Source organism: Neolamprologus multifasciatus, chromosome 18 (genome assembly GCF_963576455.1).
Source record: "Neolamprologus multifasciatus chromosome 18, fNeoMul1.2, whole genome shotgun sequence".
Lineage (NCBI taxonomy): Eukaryota > Metazoa > Chordata > Actinopteri > Cichliformes > Cichlidae > Neolamprologus > Neolamprologus multifasciatus.
Window position 1 is genome coordinate 21837700 of NC_140456.1, and position 24462 is coordinate 21862161.

Genomic DNA, 24462 nt, shown 5'->3' on the forward strand with positions numbered 1-24462 from the left:
GTTCTGCAGATTGATATCAGCAACTAACTCAGTCTGGTTGCCATGACATACAGGTTTAATGTAACCATGACAACACCATCACCTGTACAGATATGACTATTTCCTACATTCGTCTGACATTTTTTGCCACACTATGCACCTTACTGTAACATCCCAGCCTTCTGTTATTGTATTATATCTATATATTTATAGAGGGTTGAACCTATGTAGATAAATTATAATGATAGCCAACACTTGCCTTGATGACTGAGCATTGTCCATCCACCACTAGTGAAGATTTTAGGATACATCTAAAGTCTCCAGAAGGACCCTCAGTATATTCATTTATTTATTTTTGGTATATTTTAATATAGTTAAAAAAAAATAAACTGCTGCTTACCTATTTGTATTTCATTGTTTGTTCATAAGCCTTTTCTGTTCGCTCACCATTAAAATTTTCACAGTTAGTCAAGTACAATAGAAAATAATCAGGGGCATAAAAAGAGCACACGTATGAAAAAGAAAAAAACTGCTTTATTTGGAATAGTGCACACAGAGGAACAGAATCCCAGAAAGATATTTCTATCTGCATTTAGATTGGACGGCTTTCACAGACTGAACCCCCTGAGAGAAACTCCGCGCAGAGGACGCCCCCGCTGCCTTCCCCCCAATCAGATGTAATCACAGAATCACAAATACGAGGGAAAAGAATGAGAGCTCAAACAAGAGGCAGAGCAGGAATGAGAGAGGGATGAAGGGAAATAGTTAATCCAACAAACTGAATGGAGGAAGTGTACCTCGTAGCCTGGAGGTGATGGGAGGGGAGAAAAGAAAACCCCAGGCAAAGAGCTGGAAGTGACATGAAAGGATGCTCTCTGTCATGAACAGACCCATCTATAGTTCCAAAAATTAATTTTTCTTCTTGGTCAATATTGTTCCAACTATTGTGGACTTTAAAGCTCTAAGTGTGAAGTGTAATTTATTTATTTATTTATTAATTTATTTATGTTGCTTTCAGTTACCACTTAAGAGTCACATGTGTGTAGGATACCAATCAGAGCACATTCCAGCTGCAGCATATCACCAGGTACTGTAGGTTTATCTGTGCATTAAAACCACAGACAGGAGTTAATTGAACTCCTCATCTTGTTACACTGCAATGCTCCAGAGGCCTTAGGTCGTGACATCCATGTGGATGTTACTTTGACGGGCACATTATTTTAGTTAAGCTGATTCTTCCTGTCAGTGGCACTCCCCAATGGCAGCAGCCACTACTGCGGGCCAGTGAGCCACACCGCACCACAGAGAAGAGCCCGGGGTCCAAGGTCGAGCAAAATCCCCACTGGACTCACTCTGTAACCTGCAGGATCTAAAGGTTCGGCTGCCAACATTTGAGAATCAACATGGGTGCTGTCAGCTGTCTTGACAGCCCTCCAGAGGTCCCTTGTACATTTCCCACCAGGTCAGAGCTGGTCTGTCAGCACCAGGGATGCTTTCTAAAAATAAAAAAACTCCCACAAATACACTTAAATCTGAAAAGGGCAGTCCCGGAAATGTGACTGCTAATTCATCAATTAAAAAATGAGTGCTCAGCTTCCAAAGATTTAATTTTTAGTAATTTCAAGCAAACCCTTCATTATGTAGACAAAACAGCATAAAATCACACCTGAAATGTTGCATGCTACAAATGAAAGATTGTATTTCATGCTAATCAGTTGTACAAAAACACAATCTGGTCAACAGCCTAAGTCTGAGCCTATCACACCAGAATCAAAGAGATTAAAGTAATGCATGCTCACTGTATTGTATTTTATTTTTTCCTCGCTCTGTTTTACTGGAATAGCTCAAATGGAAATGCTATGAGCCAAAATTTAAACCTAGTGTGCCCAATACGCTGAGGTCAGTTGGGAAATGTCTGGGTTTAGCGCCTTGATATTGTTCACAAATTATGTGAACTTTTCTTGGAGTATTTAATTGCCAAATATCATAAAAGTTTGTCATATTGCACTTGAATTTAGTTTCACCAGCCCCATCATCTTTCACATGTCTGCACAGTGTGAAGCTACAGGTTAACTTCAAAGATTGGAAACTGCAGGAAACAGCAAGCTGTGCTAAGTCCAAGTGTAACAAAACAAAAAGTTTTGTCTGTATCAACACTAAATCTTTAAAATGTGTTCAACATCAGGGGGAAAGTTACATCCTGGCGTGCTTTGTTTTCAGCCTTCACACTAAGCCAAACCACGCTGTTATCTAATGCTCCAACAACATGCTTTCCCCAAAGTGTGCAACTATTCCTTTATAGAGAAATCCATCATTAGGCTGGTATATAATAATCACAGGCTGTTCCAGTGTTATGCAAGCAGTTAAACCTTGCAGAGGTGCGTTGACGAAATCTGTATTTAACAAAGCACTTTGCACTAGCCAAAGGTAGTTTTTTGGCATTTGCTTGTGATTTTCATCAACTCATAATGTGACCATGTGTATCTGTTGCTGATCTGCTGAAATAAAACATTACAACTGAGGTGAAGTTTTTACTATAAACTATGTACACTGTTTACAATTTATACAGTTTATATAACCTTAATATAGCTCTCTCTGTTTCCCAGTTTTAAATCTTGTTTAGCCCACACTCTGTTATATGCACAAGGATGACTTTATGGTGATGAACTCAAAGATGATAAAATATTATCTGCTCCCTTCAATTCTGAAAAAAATCACAGGCTCAAATCCTGTTGTTTCATTTTAACTCTTGGAATATCTTTCAGGTTTATTTTTAACTCTTCGTTGTGCAACAAAAACAGACAAAACACTTGAATGTGGCGAGATAAAACTGTATGTTGTCTGAGCGCAGTGACTAGTAAAGTAGTGCTCTGATTCTGGAAATGTGCAATGCAGGTTTTCGTTTTAATGAAAATCCAGGCTGACCACTGCCGTGCATGCCAATTGCAGTGAAAGTAATTAAAGAGAGAAACTTATCTTTAGTACGGGCAGTCAGCTGGCTGCGTGTGGGACCTGAAACCTGTGATACTATCCAATAGAGAGCTGCAGCTCGGGGATGATTTCTCTTTTGTTCTGTAATTGTGAATTTTATGCATAGTTGTAATGAAACAGATGGTCGGCTAAACTTGCATAAATGGGCTTGGAGCGGTTCCAGCTCAGTCCCTCTGAGCATGTCTGCAAACATCCCCAACATGTCAGGTCTCACTTAAAACAGTCAAATTATTACAGACCTGTCTAGGTCAAGGTCTATATACATGTGTGTGCGTGTGTGTGTGTAGGTGTGTGTGTGTGTGTGTGTGTGTGTGTGTGTGTGTGTGTGTGTGTTGTTGGCTCTTTTCTATTCTGCTACGATTACTCCACCTCCCTTTGTTCTTTCCTGTTATCTCTGGTATCTCTATCCCCAACTGTATGTCGACTTTGTCTGTTGTTATTGTTATTATTATTTGTGTTGTTGTGGTGATTCGTTTCTGCAGAGCAGAATGTGCAGGAAGGAGACAGAGAACTCACCCAAGCTTAAAGAGAGCAGCAGCATCAGAGGAAAGAGGATCTGCCGCCCAGCTGCACACAGAGCGAGCCCCATCCTAGACCTGCTGAGAGAGGAGGAGGAGGGAAAGTAGTGAGAGAGAGTGATGATATGGGAGTGAAGATCACTCTGAATCGGAGGTAAAAATGTTTTGAAAGTTAGTGTGTTTGTACAACTGAAACTTCAGGTTTTACCCTTGGTGCAAAAGTCTTTTAGTTGCTCCGTTTCACTTTAGCTACAGATTTTTGACACAACTATTAGAGTCTCCTCATTATTTGACTCTAATATGATTTTGATCATAAAAAAATGACAGAGTTGTGCATATATCTGCGTCCAGTATTTTCTTTATGTATACAAAAGCAAAGACAAAGCTGGTCGAGTCAGACATTACATCTTTCCCTGATGCTGTACATGACATTTAATTTCTAAAAACTCATATTTGCATATTAATATGTTTGCAGAATGTTCCTGTATTATGGATACAGGAAACATTTTGGATTCCACTTGTAGTTTAAGTGCTATTAACCAATCACCTCTGAGCAGACTTTGACACCATCCTAGTAAGCCATTTGAGTAGCGCATTAAAGAGGGAAAGCATTTGCCAAATTAACCCATTAGCTTTTAAATAACTATTTGCATACATAAGCAATGATTAGTGGACAGAAGAGGAAGTCTCAGCCTCAGGCAACACCTCTGACAACACCAGAAATACACTAGGAAATATCCCCCCATCTCCAGAAACAAAGTCATCAAGCAATAAACAGTGGGATTCCCAGACTGCTGGCATTAAAATGTAATTCTGATCAAAACCACCAAAGGAAATTTTCACGTGCCACCTTTTTTATAGTTGAAATTGTACTGAATTAGATCTTATTAGAGCTCTCTATCATCTTGAAACTCTAAAGCTCTAATGCTTTCAGAGCCTGTGGTCAATAGAATGAAGAAAGATATTTATATACTAGAGAAAAGTAAAAGTAAGCTGGTTAAAATTTGATTTCTCAACCCCTTCAGGCTGTAGAAAAATAACAGCCCTGAAGGGGTCCAATTTACTGCTGCACTCAACCACAAATTGTGCCCAGCGGTAATGCCTTGTATGGCAGGTCGCTGCTACCAGCATGTAAGTGTGAGTGTGTGAAGCAGGAAATGAGGCAAATTTTAAAGCACTTTGAATAAAAGTCCTAAAATATTAGAATATGATTTTTATGAGGTGAAACACTTTGGTCATTTTCATTGTTTGAGGAAGTGAAGGTTTGCGTTTCCTATTGTGCGCCTGATAAAAAACCAGGTGACGGTGTTTATAAAACCTTCTTCAAATCTAAGCAGACCAAGTGAAATTAGTAATACTGTGGCAAAAGAGGGCTGCATATCTAGTATGTAAAATCTAAAGCTTTTGTGCCATTTCAACACAGCAAATAGGAAATTACTCGCAGCATCCTGTTCATTCACTCTCCAATACAAGTACAGTACTGTGCAAATGTCTTGAGTCATCCCTCATTTATTTTGCTAGAAAACAGGAAATGAGTGCAGTGGAAATAGAAACACGTACATCAAAAACAGAGTAACAAGCTGTTATTAAATATTTGGTCTAACTGCCTTTATTCTTCAACACAGGCTCAACTCTTCCAGGCAAGCTTTCTTCTAATGTCTCTAAGTTTTCTTCGGGAAGAGTTCTCCAGGCGTCTTGAAGGACATCCCACTGAGTCCATTTCTCATGAGGCTTCAGTGAATAGTAGATCCATCTCTCAGGTCCTGTGTCAGGTCTCTGCTGGATTTTTTCCCCCTATTCTGTAAGGACATGACTTTCAGATATGTTCATGTGCTGTAGATAGCTTTTTAAAGCATATCACTTCATCTATTGTTCACCCATTGTCCCGTTTCTTCAAAACACCTAGTTGGTGTGAACATATTTTTGTCTGTCAAACTGTGTTATCTTTGATATTTTTCATAGATTCGACTACATAAATGGGAAAAAATCATGAATTAGGTGCTTTTATATGCTTGAAAGATCATAAAACAAACAAATAAAACCCCATTCCTTTGGAAATGGTCAGGTACAAGGACCGGACTAAGTCAGAAAGGCAATGTCCAAAAAAGATTTTTCTAGACCTTCAGAATGCCTGGTGTGCTTTTGCTCAAAAGCATGTTAAAAAACTAGAAGTCTGACTCTTTGGAAGCAAAATATAAAGAAAGATTTTCAGATTTTCCGTTCTTTCTTTAAGATTTTTGCACAGTATTGTACATACATCCATAAGTTAAGGTAACCAAACCTGTGGAGCCCCGACAAGGAGCAGCATCAAATAGTACTGCCAGAAAAACTAATGCTGACCTTCACAATGTTTCTAAATGCACAAATTTCTGATCCTTTATTCACTCCTTTCCATTTTCAGCTTACCAGTGGCAACGTAAAAAAACTTCAGCCTTGAACACTGAATCGCTGAAAACAAAACCTTAGGTGATCGATTTTATTTATAACAAAAAAGTAATACTGCATTACAAACACACTTCACTAGAGCTTGCATCCACGTGTTGTCTAGACAATGACCTAAGAAACACTATTGTGTGCGAGAGCCTGTAAACTGCTTTCAATCGATGAGACAAGGAGACCTTTGAACCCTTCCTCTCCTAGGCACTATGGATGCATTATTTGATACCTTCACTAAATGCTTTTGCCAACAGCAACTTACATTTTTTGCCCAGGAGCTTCTCTTCCACCTGAGCGTCAACTTCCTGTTTGACACATACAAACAGATTTGATGCAAAAGTTAAGGCTTTGAATATTGTGAGTCTGGTTTGATGTACCAGACACAGTAAGAGAGAAATCTAATGTAGAAAACTGGACTGAATTCTCTGACAACCCAATGGCATCGCTCCAAAAGCTGCTGTTAGACTGGGTGAACATTTACTACTGCAGTAAAAAGGCGATTGTGGTGCAGTCCTACTGCACAACATTCAGGAAATCCTACCACACATCGGAAAAGAGCTGCTGACTTTGCCAGAGGATTTGGCTTGGTGCCCGAGGCTTCTCAGCTCAATGGTGAGATGTCTGAGATGGAGCTATGTGGTATGAAATGGAAATGAAGAGAAGTGCGTGCAGTTTGAAGAAAACACAGCAACTCTATGTTTTTAAAATATATACATATTTTATGACGGGTTAAACAGCACGGGTAAATCTAAATTATTAATTCACTTGTGGACAAAGCTGTCTCTTTAAACATTCTTGACTACACCAACACCTTTAACTGAGGTTTCCTAGCAGACTCTTTGAAGAAAGTGAAATTGTTTTGAGAAATTTGTCCAACACATCTTGATTTCAGTTAAAGTAAATTATTTATCCAAGAAATCAAAAGGCTTTTTTTGCATTTACCACGGTAACAGCAACCCATGCCAACAGCATCCCTCATGCTTAGAAAGAAGATTGTGTAACACCAGTTCAGGCCTTAATAAATTACAGGAATAATGGCTGCGCTGTGTCCTGACCATGAGAAAAGCTGAGTGAAACCTTCAAATGTATAAAACCGGAGCGTGTAGGTCTTGGAAAGAAAACCTTCCTCTTGGACTCAGTGACACCTGCCAAACTAAGCTGTCATTAAACAACTATTGAGTGTGCAATTTTTAATAGTGGGCAACCATTTCCATTTTGGACGACTGAAAAGAAGCACAGACCCCGCAGCGCCACACACTTTGAGGCATCCCATCTCTAAAGGTGGGTTAGGCCCTCGTGACGGGCTGTGACAGATTGGGGTCGAGCCGTTGGGCTCTCTGCATGTTTAAGGCCTGAACCATTGGTTGAGCTGGCTGGGTGGGTGACAAGAGATTTCTAAAGGCTTGGAGAGGGTCGTGACACTGAGGAGATTGCCCAGACTTGAAAACGGAGAGCATTGGAGAGCGCTGTATCTGAGGGCCTGGGACTGGCAGGGGCCCAACAGTCACTACCCACACCAGCAGAATACAGAGCTCAGTCTGTATGGGTGCTACATGACACACAACACTGTATGCCTATAGACAGCAGCCATTCAAAGTGTTACCAGAGGGGATTTACAACATACAGTGAACCGGTCATCCAATCACAGCAGCGAATGCTAACCAGTACCACCTTTTGTTAAGGATGAGACATCAGATGTTGTGAGCGCCTCCCTCTAAATTGCCCCTTTTTTCTTTAACAGGCACAGTTGTGTCTTGAGGAGAAAAGAGCCAGAAGACTCTAAAATGCTTCAGTGGATTTCAATGTGGATGTCCAGCTGACACATTTTCCCGATGTTGTCTGAATAGGATGCATTCTCAGAGCATTGTAAGAGCCGGCGAGGGGAGTGACAGAGATGCAAAGGGAGCTAAAAGGCGAGCCTGGCAGACCTACATCATGTGAGTCTGCTGACTGCACTCATGATCATCATGATGCAGGCAGGAAGGGCCCCTTCCCCCCGTCCCAAATTTCCTTCAGGTTTTCAGTTGGTAGGACACTTGGTTGTTAAAAAAGCAGGAAAATATCAGCTCCCGCTGCAGTTACATATAAATGTTTGCAAGCGCAACATGGCAACTTTACGCCTGCCGCACCTCTGTCATGCTACATGTTTCATATGCTCCAAAGGTTTACTTAATCAGGCCAGGTTGGGACCAGCGTGACTGTCTTGAACATGTGCGCCACATCATGAATTGCACAAAGTGCAGTACTTTGCAAAAGAGTCTTGAGCAAGCCCTTATTTTTTATATTATGATTCCAGGCAGCCAGAGTGTCTGTCATATTTGAGCAAAAGTTCTCTGTGCTTTCTAAAAAGGTCTTTCACTCATTTTCAGTCCAGTCCTTGTACCCGACCATTTTCAGAGGAATTTATTTGTTTGTTTTCTTTCTTTGTTAAACTACTTAATACTGACTTATTTGTGCATAAAGAAGATATTATCTCAAGGAATTTTTGGTTAAATCTACAAAAAAAAGTCTTAAGATAGATGATGCAGTTTGATAAAAAGGATAAAAAAGGTGATTCTCAAAGAGCCAATAATCAAAAACTTGGCAACTGTGGGACAAAAGAAAACTGGAATTTTCAACTAAGGGTTATAACTTTGAAAAATAGGACAAAAGCCAGCAAAGACCTGAACAGGACCTGACAGAAGTATCTCGGCCTTCAGTTGATCTACCTTTCACTGAAGCCTCATGACAAATGCTCTCAGTGGAGGATTGGCTATCATGGGTTCCTTCATTAGGAAAGGAAACAGGGAGAAAATGCCAAATTACATATGAACTGGTCTGAAAATCAGTGGCAACAGGACTGAAGAATTAAAAACTGAAGGTTTTGATATAATCTTTTGTCAATATGTGCAGGAGAGAAGAGGACAGAGGTCCACCAGTATGTGTCTACAGCCATCTGTACCACATGGTGGAGGCTCTGTCTTGGTTTCGGGCTGTATTTCAGCCAGTGGTTGTTGGGAATCTTGTCAAACTTGAGGGAATTAGAAAAGTATGTTCAGATTTTGATCCATCATGCAGTAACATCTGCAAAGTGTCTGAATGGCAACGTCTTAATTTGTCAGCTTGACAATGATCCCAAACACACTGCCAAAGCAGGAAAAGCAGAGCTGGATAGAAAAACACACGGTGAAAAACTATCAGTCATGGATTAGCCTCCCCAGAGCCCAGACATCAACATTATTACAGCAGTGTTGGATCATCTTGACAGAGAATGGAAAAACAAAGTCATTTTATGAGCTGATGTAACAGATAGTTGGACTATAATCACTGAACACTGAGTTCGGTGAAATTATGTCTCCAGAAGACTTTCTCATGTTTCCAGCTGACTTTTGTAAAACTGTAAAACTCCAAAATATGTCTGATGGCAACATCATGTACTTTACTATAATAATAGCCATCATTTAGCATGAGAAAATAAGGGTACCGTACAAAAAGTCTGCCTTCTGTTTCACGAGCAAATAACAAATGTAACATGTTTCATGAAATAACTCAGTTTGATTTCTGATTATAGTAACATAAAGATTAGTTTCATAGCTTTGTATATTTTTAATAATCTATCTTCACATTGATGAGACCGAGTTGATAGACGTTTAAGACTGGAGAAGTATGAACATGTCTCACTAACTCCAGAACAAAACAGAAGTATTGTTCTTCCACTGCAGCAGGGTGGGAGCTAGCTGCATGCAGCTTGTCAATAATACACCGTATAGCCAATTAATGCAATCAGATTTCTGTGTTTGTGTTATGAAAAATTTGAAGTTCATATTTGTTTTCACAGTAAAAAATCACTTCATGCTCAACATTTGACTGAGCCTTCAGGGTTTGAGCTCTTCTTTCCCTTTCTGAGTGATGTAAAATCCAGGCGTTAATATTATTTCCTTTTTTTACAGCAATCTGCAAAATCTTGAGATGACAAGAGGAAGCAGCACAATCAATGTCTAGCAACGTAACATAGTTTAAGAATTGGCCCGAGGACAGAAACTGAAGCAGTTTTACAGAAACGAGTCAAACTGTCTGCCGCGTGTCTCCTACTGCGAACCGACAGCAAAAGGTGATTCCTGTTCTCCCCTTCTTCTTTAATCATATCTCACAAAACCATTACCTCCAGAGAGCAGCCGAGTGAGGAGCGGAATAACAGCTCCGGATGAGTGACAGACAAAGTGGTGAGAGGAAAAAGACGAAGGAGAGAAGAGCGAAAGAGGAAGGTCATTTTATCAGCATTATGACAATAACACACTGCCACGGTGGAAGGTCTAAAAACTGCCTCAGTAACTCTGTAAGTCTTTTTCATTTAATGTTTGTGCAAAAAACAACAAAACAACACTGAGGCCAGTCTATCCTGGAGACTCTGCATACTTGAATCCAACTTTTCCTAAGTAACTGCAGAGAAAAGAGTAAAAAATCCAAATTGCATTGTTGATGTCGGACCATAAAAGAGGCAATAAAACCAGAGAGCATGAACATTAATTACTCAAGAATTTAAAACAACAACAAGGAAGAAAAAGAAAATCTGGATCAAGTATTCAAAAGCCTTCACACTCAGTGTGCCTGTGTGGTCACTGATTATACTCAGAGCAGCTAATGACTCACAGCTCTGGCCTGGACTTCAGCTGCAGAGAGGACACTGGAAAGCTGCTGGTCCCTCCGATTCAAGATTACACACTCCATCCTCTCACACTGACACCATTGATCTCACTGGGTGCCGGGACGGGGGTTATTTAAAACAGCTCGATAACACGCTCAGGAGAGGCCGAGGTAAAATCTGACTAGATGTGTATCCAGTAAAGTGGGAAAAGGCAATTTAGATCAATCTGAAGGATCCTTGACGCACAAGTCCAGTGAGATAGACACAGAGAAGTGTAATGACTTAGGTCAGGACTCGGCTTTGCACAAGTGTAAGTAGGTTACAAGCTGTAACAACTTTACTCTTTCTGTGTGTGTGAATTATTCAGTGAGACAACATGCAGCAGGTACCAAAGAGGAAATTTACTGTCGTGATGTTTAATGTATGTGTCGCCAGTGATTTGTAGGTACCTGAGAGAGATTGACAGCTCTTATACCATCCATCTGTTTCCTACCTTCCTGTAGTGTTATTAAGCTGCTGTGGAGCTGCACTCGACAGACCTGCAGCAGATGATCTCAGATATGCTCATTTTCTCTCTCCACCTCTTCATTCTCAGCCTCTTTCTGTCACTGCCATATGTGTGTTGGTGTGTATGTGTGAGAGAGAGAGAGAGATTTGGTCAGCCAGCTGCGAGTTGGACAAAAAAGTCCATTTAAATGCATTTGATTAACATACGAGGGAGACGCATTATTTATAAGTGTGTGAGAGTGGAGCATTGTAAGGTAGCTTCCAGAGGAAAATAAAGACCAGCAAACAGCAGATTCTGTGTAGATTCAATCACTGCTCTGAAGCAAATGCATCAAAAATATATCAACATCACAGGAGAAATATTGTGACTGTAAAGTCTGTAAATAATGGAGAAGAATTTGCTTGTGGATTCCAGAAGACTTCAGGCCAAATGATGAAACAATGAATAAAAATCATTGAGATTGAGACTCAAGATTTGTAGGTACAAATCTCACTGTCTCACTATCTAGGTGAAATATTTCATAGTTTTCACTGGTTACAGTACTGTGCAAAAGTCTGGAGTCGCCTCTTATTTCTTTATGTTTTGTTAGAAAAAGGGGGAATATTTGTGCTGATTTATTAAAATGTGCAAACCTACAGCATAGAAGACAAAAACAGAGTTTGTATAATTGTAACAAGCCTGAAGTAAATACTTGGTCTGACCACTTTTATTCTTCGACACAGATTTGTCTGTAGTCTTCAGGAGTAGTTCTCCAGGATTCTTGAAGGATGTTATATTGAGACCATTGCTGATGAGGCTTCAGTGAACAGCAAACGGATCAACTGAAGAGCCAGATGCATCTCTCAGGTTCTGTGTCAGGTCTTTGTTGGAAATACTGTTCATCTGCTATGGCGGAGTTTTCATATTTTTTTAAGGGCACGTTGCACACAGTGCCAAGTTTTCAGCTAATAACTCTTTGGAAATCACTTTGTTGTTCCAAAAAGTACCGTGTCAAGCCTGTGTTATCTTTTGTAGATTCAACTTAAGAAACGTTAACAAATTACATGTTTAGTGACAGGCTTCTAGTAAAAATAGTCCCTAAAGATACAATCTTAAATTGGTTTGTTGCTAAGTTGTCTGTCTATATCTATGTGTAAGAGCAACAGTGATTCATCCCTTGAGTCAGGTGCTTTTTTATGCTTGACTCCTCTGAAAATGGTCACGTACAAAGACTGAAAAGGAGTGAAAAAGCAGCCAAAGAATAACTGAATGAATGACCTTCAGAAAGCCTGCAGAACTATTGCTCTATACAACTACGAGAAAGTCTAAATGCTTGGAAGCAAAATGCACAGAAATGAGGGGTGGTTCAAGGCTTTGTACAGTTAAGTAAGTAAGTAAGTTTAAATAATTACATTTTGCTGTACTTGGTACTAATTAGATACTTGCTGTACCAAATAAAACTTACTGAATCATAGTTTCAGCTTGAAATCTTATAATTTTTTGCTATTTGTAACATTTGCTAGTGCGCTAACTTGATACTTTTTACTTTTTACTCATGTTTCTGATATTCAGTCTCTGTCCATCTCTGTCCATTATCAGGCTAATCCTCCATTAATAACACCATCTCTCTGCTGCTTGTTGCTGAGATTAAAGCAAAATAAAAACACCAGCACAAAACCAAAACAATGAGCTAAAATAGGCTGCAAACAGCACCTTTCACGTTACAGTCCTTTATTCCGTTTTATCATAAAGACAGAAGCACCTTTACACATGGAAATGTTTTGTAAGTCAAATGTGTAATGATTTAAAGGTCAAAGGTCAAATATAAGCATCGAAAGGCTGTTAGCATGCTGAAGCCTGCTGTGTCTGAAGGAGAGCACAGGTCAAAGGTGAAGCCTACGAGGTTGGCTCTGAGTAAGAATGCTAACAAAGGATCAGGTGCTACCTTCTGTAGTATATTGAACCTCCACACATTCACGCCCTCTGTGTACGCCTTGCATCATCGGATCGTATGATGTAAACAGACCGCCGTGTATGACCACAGTTCAGTTCTGGAGCCAGAGGTGGTCAGAGAAGTGAGTAGCTGTGAAATGAAATGGAATAATAGACCCACACGCTGGTGGGACATCATCCAAGAAGATTCCTCGTCTTTAATGATGTGCTGAGTCTGTGGAATATCAACTAGGCGAGGAAAGAAGAAGGGAAGAGTATTGTCCTCCAAGTGTTTGTCACCAGTGCCAAATGCCTGGAGAGTCTGGAGCCATCAGCTTATTCTCACATCAGCACTTAACAATAACAGCAAAGAATTGCTGAATGGACATATTTTGAACAGGGGGGACATTACACATCACAACATAACTGCATTAACCAGCGAACGTGTGGAAAATATTCTAATCTCTGTGTTGCGGGGCTGTTAAAACTTCCGTGCTGCATTCAAGACCTTCTCCTCATCCATCTGTGAAACCAAACATTTGTCTTCCACCAGACCTTCGAGGAGAGCCCCTGGCCAAAGACAAAGAGAGGGCCCTTCTCTTTGTGTGGGTAAGCTGTTCAGCTGTGGTCCCATCTAGGCTTGTAATGATTGGTTTCGTGGGTTGCTTTAGTCCCTCCCAGTCTATAGACTGAATTTGATTGATGGATTGGCTTGCCCAATCCCCCTTGGGGTTTTGGCTGCTGGGTGCACAGGCTGCGAGAGGGTTTCAATATTCCGCAGAGTGACGGAGTTCGACAATATCCCAATCCAAGGACCTCAAAACACTGAGTATTCATTTCTCTTGCACTATTTCTCAAGTGTTTGCAGTTAGGTCCCCGAGCTCTGTGATTTGGGAGCTGTCCAGTGCTGAAAACACAGACAGTTTTTACAACATTCACTGTAAAGTCATTGTTAGTCCACAAACCTATTCCCCTCCTGGCTCCACACGGACCACAAAGCCCAAAGAGATCGTTAAAGCTCCCATTTTGGTTCACAGCTTAGTTCACAGATGAGCCCGTTGCTTATAAAATCCAGTTTAAAAAACATCAAAAAGAGGTTTAAAACACTGCCCATCACATTCTGAGCCAAACAAAATCAGAACCTTTTAATAGATACACAATCATACAGCAACAAGCCCGTGGCTCTCTCCAAGTTAAGCTTATTTTGATCATACCTAAGCCGCTATAAGCGCAAAGCTGGTGCTCATTTGCATTTCTATAGTCCCATTCTGTTAGCTATTAACACTGTATTAGTGGGGAACAGAACCCATAATCACCTAAGTGACATATTAGAGTTGGCACTTTCTAACCATAGAGAATAAAATCAAACCTTGACTGAGAATTACCTTTGGCTTTTACTGACAAATATGCCAGCAGCAAGGCTCTTGAAACAAATTCACATGAGCTGAGACCAGCATGGCTTTTACTAATGATTATTTTCATCAGAAAATAACACACAAAAAAAGAAACACAGCAGTTTCATTGATTGCCCACTGAAACCCGAAGATATTGACTCTGCAGTTCTATAACATCTGGAAAAACAGCGACATTTGTCACTCAGCTACAAATAACTTAGTGATTGTTTCAATAATTCATTTTTGTCTCCACAGAAACTGCAGAAAAACATTGAAATGCTTCTGCAGATTGTTTATTTTCTCCAGCCAAACTACAGAAACTCAGCTCATGTTCATACACAAGACAAAAAAAGCAAAAAAATGCTCACATAAAGCTGGAACAAGTTTTATGCAATGATTAATCACACTCTAGCATCTCTAAAAGCATTGCATACGAGCCTCTTTTTTCCCATCTTCCATTGATGCAAAGTGGCTCCTTAAATTGCAGACTCCTCACAGAGAGATGCACGATAAACAATACAGAGGCTGAATGAGTGCAAAGTGTGCAGCAAATAGACAGCGAGGCAGCTGAACTGAGCTCGTACTCTATTTTAGAATCAGACCCCTTTCTTCCTCACAACACCGCTCTCTGATCCCTCTGCTCATATGAGTGCACTCATCTACATACACACTTCAACACGCAAACATACACCCAACTACTGCATGCGTGCCGGGGCTCATGGATGACCCACACACACATACACCATCTCTCAAGCACACACACACACAGATCCGGACAGGATGAAAAATGCATGCTGTAAACTTTCAGCTGAGCCTCTTTGCCTCATTCCTCACTTTTCTCTTCTCGCCCTGTAAGCACCACTTCTCTGCCTCTCTGTAGCCTCTTGCAAACATTTTCCTGAGCTCCACTATAACGTGTCGTTGCCTAGTTAACCTCGTCCTGCTTTATGGCACTGACACACAGCTGGTGGTGGGTGCACTAACAAGGCAAAAGAAGAAAAGACTTGGACTCCTCCAGGCTGAGGCGGTGAATGGAAACAGAATGGGCTTTATTGGGCTGCAGGGGCTCTCATATTCTCAGACAATACAGCTCATTCGTCAAGGTGACTTAAACTGTTCTCCTCCTTCACTGTGATTTGTACATGCCAGTGTTTGTTTACAGAGTGGGCACTCATCAATATAAAACCTTCTAAGATCTGTTCACCTACTTGGCACCAGACAATCCATCTTTTTACCGACACTTTTTTTTTTGTTGCTTCATTTTTCTTCTCACATATTTTCAGCAAAGCAAAGCAAAGTTGGCACGGGGTACTTCAGTGTAAAGATAACATACTGACAAGCAGACCCTGTGATCATTAGTAACTCAGATTCCACGGAGGATCTTTGATGTCAGGCGCAGGTGACAGCTCTGGAGATGGACCACGAGATCTGATTTTGGCAGTCACTCAGCACATGTTGTTTGCTCACCAAAAGCCTCTGATTTACATAATAGATTTCACAAACACCTGTTCAAGAGCTCGGATGCGCTTCTACAATTGCATCACCGGCAGAAGGCGTCTTCACCTTTTGGTTTCCTTTCTTTCTGACATCTGTAGATTAAGATTTAAGAAGGTTTTTTGCGCCCGTGTAAACCAGTTCTCGTGATATGAAGACAAGCTCTCCTGAGAGGAAACCATGTAATGGGCACGCTAACGAGGTTACTCGCTGAGTTGATGATTTATGCATGAACATACATGGGTTGTAAATATAGACCAATATTAAAAGCTTTGACCTGTAAATAATTAAAGATATCCCAAACGGGTGCGATTTGAGCGCCTCTCAGAAGCTGACGGTGTGATCGAACAGGAAGGCATTGATTGGTCCACAAGAAAAAAATACTTTAATACTTTCTGGTATTGCATTTGCATATAATTAGAGCAATGTGAGAAAAATGTACCCATGTTTTTTTTCGTTTTTTTTCTTCTAGCTGCTCTAAAAGTGCGTTTTTAAGACAAGAAACGCACACTTCAAAGCATCTTCCAGCAGCAGAGCGGTCTCAGCCGCCTCCGGCTACCCGGCGACTTGAGACATGACACACTGACCAAATGACTGATTTCATAAAGCATGCAAGCGAAAAACATTGTATTCTTGCCTTTTCTCTCTCTCTCTCTCTCTCTCTCTCTCTCTCTCTCTCTTACCGTGTCTACCGAACCAAGGTTCGCCTCAGTGGTGCAGTACTAGGGAAAGCAAAGCTTTGCGCCTCAGATCAGGTGCTCTCCAAAGCTCCCCGAGGGGTGCAGAGACGGCGAACGACGGAACAAGGGTGAAACAGCACTTTGCAGAGGCAGAACAGAGACCAGGGCGAGTGTCTGCACAAGCGCTCCGGATCTTACTTTTCACTCCTTCAACATTATCCTCTCCTCACTGAGCAGCAGCCTATGCGCCGGTCATCCCGTCAGACGCCGATTTGTGCCAGATCGGAGCAGGAGCACTCACACAGAAAGAGAAAAAGCGAGAGAGAGAGCGAGAGAGAGACAGCAAGGTGCTCCCTCCGTCCCCCCTCCTCGCCAGCAGCAACGCCGAGGGAGAGAAGCGGAATCGGTCTAAACAAAGAGGCAAGCAGTGACGGGCAGACGGTTCCAGCGCCCCCATTCAAAGAGTGGGGATAGGGTGGTGGTGTGGGTGGGTGGGAGGGATTGAGGAGAGAGTGGGGGGTGAAAAGAGGAGAGAGGAGAAGGGATGTAGTTTATGTGACCATAATCCGATTCCTATATAAACCTCCGAGGTTGATCCGGGGTCTGCGAATTAAATTTACCCGTGAGCTCACAGTGACAGTCTGACCATCAGTTAACCCCCACCCACCCCAACACCCTCGTGTCACCTCGTGTTTCCACACATTTAATGGAAGAACTTGTGTGCTTACGCGTATAACCCCCAGGCCACCTATTATAGACAAGCTGGGGCTCTTGTCCGTTTAATTAACGTTTGCAGGGTTTGACCTTAATGCTGAGCAATGTTAACTGTTAACCGGCTGCATCAGACGCATTTCCCAACCTGGCAACATCTCACTGCTGCAACGGGGTGAGCACAAACCCAGCAGCAGTCGGCGGTTTGTTGCTGATTTCAGCTCTTGGCCATTGGGGCTGTCTGACCACAGGTCCAGCTCCTACACTGATTCCTGACAGTGATCAAGTGAGAAGAGCAGTTCACTCCTCTTTGTTATTCATCATACTGTAGGTCTGCAGTCTGTTGCTCCGTGCTCAAGATGGTTTTGAATTATGCATCTTCCCTTGTGTAATACAGGCAGGAGTTGGTTTTCGAATCTTAATCGAGCCACTAATCATGATAATCACGATGACTGCAAAAAAATTCTGTATACACTCTGTTTGATTTCATTCATTTATTCTTATAATAAGATTCGGAGAACTGAGGGGATTTACGGAGCTGGCGTGCGCACAAAAACTTCATATTTCAGATTTATCTGCGTAGAATTGAGGCCTTAAATTAGAGCATTAAGCAAGTAATAAAGAATATGAGTTAATTTTTACCTTCATATAATAAAGCTGGCTCACCTGTTGGCCACTAGATAGTGTTGAAGTTTGCTCAGACCTGTTCAAATTCATATTAAAGTGGAGATACGACAATGCATTTTTGGGATTGTGTAAAACAGCGTGTTTCAGTTCGACCGTGCAGAAATAACGACTGTTTTGATTTTTGAGTTTAAATATTTCACCTGTGAGTTTGTGCTACCTGCTTAAAACTACTTACAGTAAATCAAATTTTGTTCTGGCATCTTGGGGATAGCAAACGCCAGTAAACACACCATGAATGTATTGTAATATTAGATCATTGCAATAATAAGTAAACATGCAAAGCCAGCAGACATGGAGTAGCATCAGCATTCATGTAGAGTCCAGCAACCACATAATGAATGCAAGTTTAATATTTGTGGTTTGGGCTCCATCCGTTCCTGAAGAAAATATCTGACTCTGTAACTGATAAATACTTAACAACAGCCGTTTTTAGCCTTGGGCTAAGTTTGATGTGATAGCAAACAAACACAAGTAAATGTGAAAATGAGGGTTTTTTTTTTCAAATGTTGCATTATTTGTTTGGGGGTAGTTTTAAGAAAAGAAAAGAAAAGAAAAGAAAAGGGAAAATCACAAAAGAGGAAAAAGAAAAATGAAGCCAACTCAAAGTCCCAAGAACTGCAGTTCATGAGAGCTACACTTGGGCCCGTCTCCAAACTAAGTCAAACCCACAGTTCCTCACCCCACAGTGTAAAACTGCCAGATTTCACAGCAGAAATAGACATTTTTAAAATCTTGTCCAAGTAGCAGTTTTATTTACTTGGTCTGTCTTTTAAATTTCAAGACTACTGTACGCGGAATGAAATATTAGACAAAGATAACAACTTTTCATTTCTAAATGAAGGTTTTTATTATTAAGGGGGAAATAATAAAAGGCTTGAGGTTAAGCATAAGTAAGGGGTTGGCAGGAGTGACAGGTGCCCAGTCTGCTACACTCATACTGGGTAAAACAGTGACTGGAGGCTACAGCATAACCAAAACGGTTGAAATCTTGCTGCCTCTAGAATGGTTGCTTCACAGATGAAGACCAAGTCTGCAACCACTAACAGTCAGCCGCCATCTTCAAAGTGACTTTAGTGCATCAAGACAGCAATAAATAAGACAGAATCAGTCTGCCATCAGTCTGCGACAAATGAGGTCATGTTGGCAATTACATGCAATCTGTTTGTGATGATTAATTGTGATCAGTTGGTAAAAATCAGAAATGGCATAAACCTGATTGCATTCAAAGTCCAACCAGAACCTCATGGATGTGAAGCAGAAATTCAGAAACTCTGCAAATCGTGACGTAGTTGCTGCAGGGCAGAAAAATGTAACAAATGCCACAGAAGCTCAGCAGGTTTACTTTCATAAGAATATAAACAGAATAAAACCAGTTGGCAACCAGCGGAGTCGAGCCCCCTGCAACGAGACGTATGACAGATGAGTTGCGCTCATCTGATTCAGATTGATTGCAACCTGCTGAAAATCTGTCTGCGTTTATAAATTAGACCTCAAAGTATTTTTAGTATCAAAGTTTCAACGTTTATTGTCATATGCGCAGTAATTAATCATGTTTCTCTGTGCAGTCAAACTTTTTCTTTGCTGTCCACAATAGATGCCAAAAAGAAAACAATTCACATATAAAATAGAAAAATGAATGATAATTAAAAACAATTTAAACAGCAACTATAAAAAGGGCGTATGAGAAATACAACAGTTATATAAAAGATTTAAAAAAGAAAACTATACAGATAAAATAAAAGAATCTGAGCCGTGATAAGCGATTCAAATATATTAACGCAGTTTCGTTTGTCAGTCTGTTTCAGAGTGGTTGCAGTCAGACCACAACTGTGTTGGCACAAGTTGTGGTCTGTGCCGTCTTGGGATCGAAAGGGTTCACCAAAGAGTTGTGTTGTTGTTGGTAACTGCAAGCACAATCCCCCCCCCCCCCCCCTTCTTCTTCTTCCAAGAAGAAGAAGTTCGAAGGACTCAGCTGTTTCAATTTTTAATTTCTTTGGTTTAAGCCAAAAAAAAGCATTGTGTTTAATAACACTATGAATTATGGAAGCTTTAGCTCATAATGCCCCATTTTCACTTTCGCACATAAATGCAAAGCCCAATGTTTCAAAGTTGTTTTCCAATAATGGTTGACATCATAGTGATGTCTATCTTTAATGTTAAGTCTGTGGGCATGAGCAACGACTGTGGCCTGTGAAGTTTGGGCTTTAGGAGCTTGTTATGCCTTAATGAATTAGCTACTGGAGTATAATGTACCTGTCATAAGGAACTGTCCTCGGATTACAGTCCCAGACTCTGAGATAAACTCCTCTAACCTTATTTAACACTCAACACTCAATGTTCCTCTGATGGAGGATCTAAAAATGAATCTAACTGATGTCTACAAAGAAGGGACGCGCTATAAAAAGATATCAAAGTGTCGTTTGAAATGTCACTGAGAAATGTCGGTTAAAGGGAACTGTGAAGTCAAAACAAGATCTGGAAGCCTGAGAAAACTTTCAGAGAAAACTGGATGTATGCTGGGCAGGAAGACAAAACAAAGCATGCCTCCAAAGGAGATGAATGTTTGGCTGGCACGGGAGAGGCAGCTCACTGTACCAAACAAACAGAACCCACACAGAGGAGTCATCAGAAGGACACGTTACCTGCGACCTCATCAGAAGAGTTGGAGAAGAGGAGGGAAGAACGGGTGAAAGCCCCTAAATCTAGAATGGAAGCACTCTGCTGGCAATGAAAGCGGCGATATACAGTAATGCCAAATCACGGTTACTAAGTAATCACTTGGCGGGGTGGTTAGATGAATGGGTCGGAAGGCTTTTATGTGTCTTTTGCCTCGGGGGCGTATTTATATCATTTTACGTATTTTTATCATTTACAGAAACAACAGCCGTCTACCACCGCTTCTGAAAATGACACTGATCAGAGGTTTGGGAATGACAGAGTAAACCAAAACAGTGAGCTGAAAGATGCTAAAAACTCCACGGAGCTCAGGGGGACTGCAGATTCAAGTACACAAAGACTTTTCATCTATTGTTCCTATCAAATTTTAATTGGAGCACCTTCAAAGGGAAATAGGGATAAATTTGGATGTCAAGGGATTAAACATCCATAAAATGTGTTGAAAGCGGTGCTTCCTAACATCAGATGGTAAGGTAGTGATGCATAAACACGAGTCATTTGAAATATAATGCGGTGCTTTTGCAATGAACTTCACACCTGCGTAGAGATGACTCTACAGTTTATGCCTCCGTGTGTTTCCACTTATACTTCCAACACTGAGGAATTCAGAGCTGCCTGAGCTGTAAAAAAGGTGTATGAGCGTACAAGGAGAGGTGTGTGTCAGCCCCAAATTGATCGTCTAGAACAGGAGCCGACTTTAGATCTACACAGTACGGCTGTACCACAGAGGCAAGGGAGCTCCAAATAACATGAAATTAATGCTTTTGTTGAACAGTGTAGTCTTAAAACGCAGGGGCACTTTCTGCATCTCCTTCCCGGACTGATGCAAAAGCTTTTCCTTTTTGTTGTCAACACAAAACTCTACAGCAGAAGCGCTGCACGTGACAACAAGCCCTGCAAATGTGAGTTCATTCAGCCATTCGAATACCTCGTCATTCTCTCTTGATGCCTATGTGTTTGTTTTTGTTTGTTTGTTTCACAATGAGGGCACAAAATACAAAATAAAATTCCAAAATCTCCACAAAAAACCGTGTTACAGTCAGATTTAATCTGGTTTAGAGTGTACACATGGTTGCATTCGTGTTAGTTCCTGGCTTTACTCATGGTGGCTTTCAAACACAATGCTGTGTTTTGTAAAAGATTTATGAGACAGAAGGAGAAAGTGCATGGAAATTTCAGTCAGACTCACACGCATACACAAACACACTTACACACATACACACGTATGGATCCAGTAAAATAAAATAAACTCCTGATCCAGTTGGTGTGTTTATTTTACAAACGGACACATTTATAGACGAGTATTTTGACGTTCTCATCAGCGCTTTGAGACTGATGGAAAAATAGAGACGGGCTAAACTGTGGGGGATTCATCAAGCTCTCAGTGCATCTCAGATTCCCTCAAAACATGACAGGAGGAGGAGCACAGAGCCGCAGAAACACCGCTCTGAGAGTTTTTACTGCAGATGCCTTTGGGAACTGCTACAGGGAGCTCTGAACATGTGTAAGATCATCCCACCAGAACTAACATTGCAGGATTAAATTGTTTGCCCTGTGCTGCTTTTTGATTGGTTCGTAGCCACTCTGTTGCAGAAGAGGAGATGCAATAAAGACCAAATATATCAGTTTACAGTCATAGAGAACAGATATGCTGTGGTGGTGGACACAGGCGGCAATTCATGCACACGCAAGCCCGAAGAAGGCTCATCCTTAATGTGAGCTGTGACTTTTAGAAATGTCAGGCGCCTCACCAAACAGACAAACAATGTCAATCACTCTCCAGCAAGGGGGCAGCCATCCGCGCACAGTGGAGAACACACAACACACAAGGGAGGTCGGATGAGGATGCTGAGACAAAAAAGACTTCTGGAAAGCTATTACAGCATCTTCACTGGAGCAAAATGCCACTTCCAAGTATGAATGAAGCTTTCTGTAGCATCATGGCTTCTCCACGCTGGTTGAGACTCACATGTTTGCCTATTATTTGCTGGCCTTGCTGATAATGAGAGGAGATCAAAGAAAACTACATAAAAAGATGGAAAACAGGATACCTCCCAGTCAGGAGAAATATAAACTGAGCTAGATTTTACAAACTCCAGTCTCTGTGCTGATGGGGCAGTTGTTCAGGCTTGATTTAGCCACCCTGCTAAGTTTAAATGTTTCCGAGCCCAGCAGGCCCATCTGGGCGGCAGCAGGGCAGTCATGGAGGAAGTGGAGGAGACGAGGTTGGCAGCGAAGCTAACCACCAAGGGCCCTGTGGTTAGACACTATGGGGGTATTACCCCATAGTGTCTAACCACAGGGCCCTTGGTTTATATTTGCTTTGGCCTAATTTTCCCTTCGTTCATATTTTATGTTTTCTCCGGAGGCTTCACTGAAGAACTTTTCCTTTAAAGGCTTGAGGCTGAGTTTCTAGAAAAGCAGACATGCATGCACCGGGTTATAATTTGAAGCACTGAGAGAAAGGTTTACAAGACTTTTTTTGTCTTTCTTTTACAAGAAACATTTTATGGGAAAAATGTAGAAAGAGAGCAGATATGACATAAACAAAATGTCCCCAACATCACAGCAAAATAGACACGCCGGTGCACCATGTCCATTTCATGCTTTGCATCTCCATGCATGCAAAAGATTCTTTACTAGCAGGGGAGATAATATATTAAAAGCCACAAAGTCGGTAGTGAGCAAAAAACATATGAAGTACATTCCCCGTCCCTTAATTCCCAGGAACGATTAAGCTAGGCAGCTAATGTGTATTTACATGTAAATGTGTTAGTAATTTCTGTTTAAAGGCTTTCCTGAGATTATTTTGTGCTTCAAATAAAATATTTCCCTCTACTGTTACTGCAAATTACTTTTGCATGCGTGTACATTTCACATTTTGGAGAGGCAAAGCATAAAATAGACACAGTGGAGCGGCGTGTCTATCACATGCTTTGCCGTGATAATGGGTTCCCCCAGAACAAACAGCTGTGTGTCTTTAAATCATAATGAGAAACTACCCAAATATTTTATTATTACCTCATTTAAGATCAACGACAGCTTGAAGTCTTTTGTGGTAGTTGTGGATGAGGCACTTTATCTTCTCAGATGGTAAAGCTGCTCATTCGTCTTGCCAAAATGCCTCCAGTTCCTAACTCAAAGTGGCTCAATGACATTGAGGTCAGGACTGAGATGGCCACTCAAGAACTTTTTTCTTCTGTAGCCAATGAAAGGTCGGCTTGGCCTTGTGTTTTGGATCATTGTCATGTTGGAACACCCAAATACGTCCCATGCGCAGCTTCCAGGCTGATGAGTGTAAATTATCCTCCAGTATTTTCGGATAACACTCTCCATTTATCTTGCCATCAGTTTTAACCAAGTTCCCTGTGTAGCTAACAAATCCCTAAACTGTCAGTGATCCACCTTCAAGTTTCATAGCAGGGATGGTGTGCTTTTCATCACACCAAACGGTGACTCTTCTCCAAACGTAGTTTTTTTAAACTTTTTTTCTCTGATTATTTTGTCTCATTACTCCAAATAAATTTGCTCCATAAGTTTTGTCAGCTCAAGTTATTTATGGGTTTCCCTTACATCCAGAACGATGCCTAACTGAATGACCTACTTGTTTAAAAGTTATCTAATGCCTAAGATTAGGGCTTTCTTTGTAATATAGTCCATTCAGTCTCAGTGATTTATATTCTAGTATTTTATTACACTGTTACTAAATACCATACCATGTCTCATAAAGTTTAAGGATGAGGCTTGCTAGCTAAGATTCCTAGTTCAATTCAGTTCAATTTAACGATAACAGGCAAGTGCTTTAGATTGTAGACTCTACAACAAAGTACAGAAAACCCCAAACTGGCGACAA

At 41.0% G+C, this 24462-nt stretch overlaps 1 protein-coding gene across 2 annotated transcripts in view; it reads right to left on the reverse strand.

Annotated features, from left to right (window-relative positions):
* The window catches only part of LOC146497872 (neurocan core protein-like), a 57803-nt gene extending 40831 nt beyond the window's left edge, over window positions 1-16972 (reverse strand). Inside the window, exons 1-2 of one of the 2 annotated variants that reach the window (XM_085142163.1) lie at window positions 16539-16972; window positions 3487-3566 (exon numbers count right to left, since the gene is read on the reverse strand). In XM_085142163.1, the coding sequence (XP_084998289.1) occupies window positions 3487-3559 (73 nt within the window). In that variant the 5' untranslated portion in view covers window positions 3560-3566; window positions 16539-16972. Of the gene's footprint in view, window positions 1-3486; window positions 3570-16538 lie in introns of both variants that reach the window. The other variant, XM_085142164.1, reaches the window with a different exon arrangement.
* Window positions 16973-24462: the final 7490 nt, after the last annotated feature.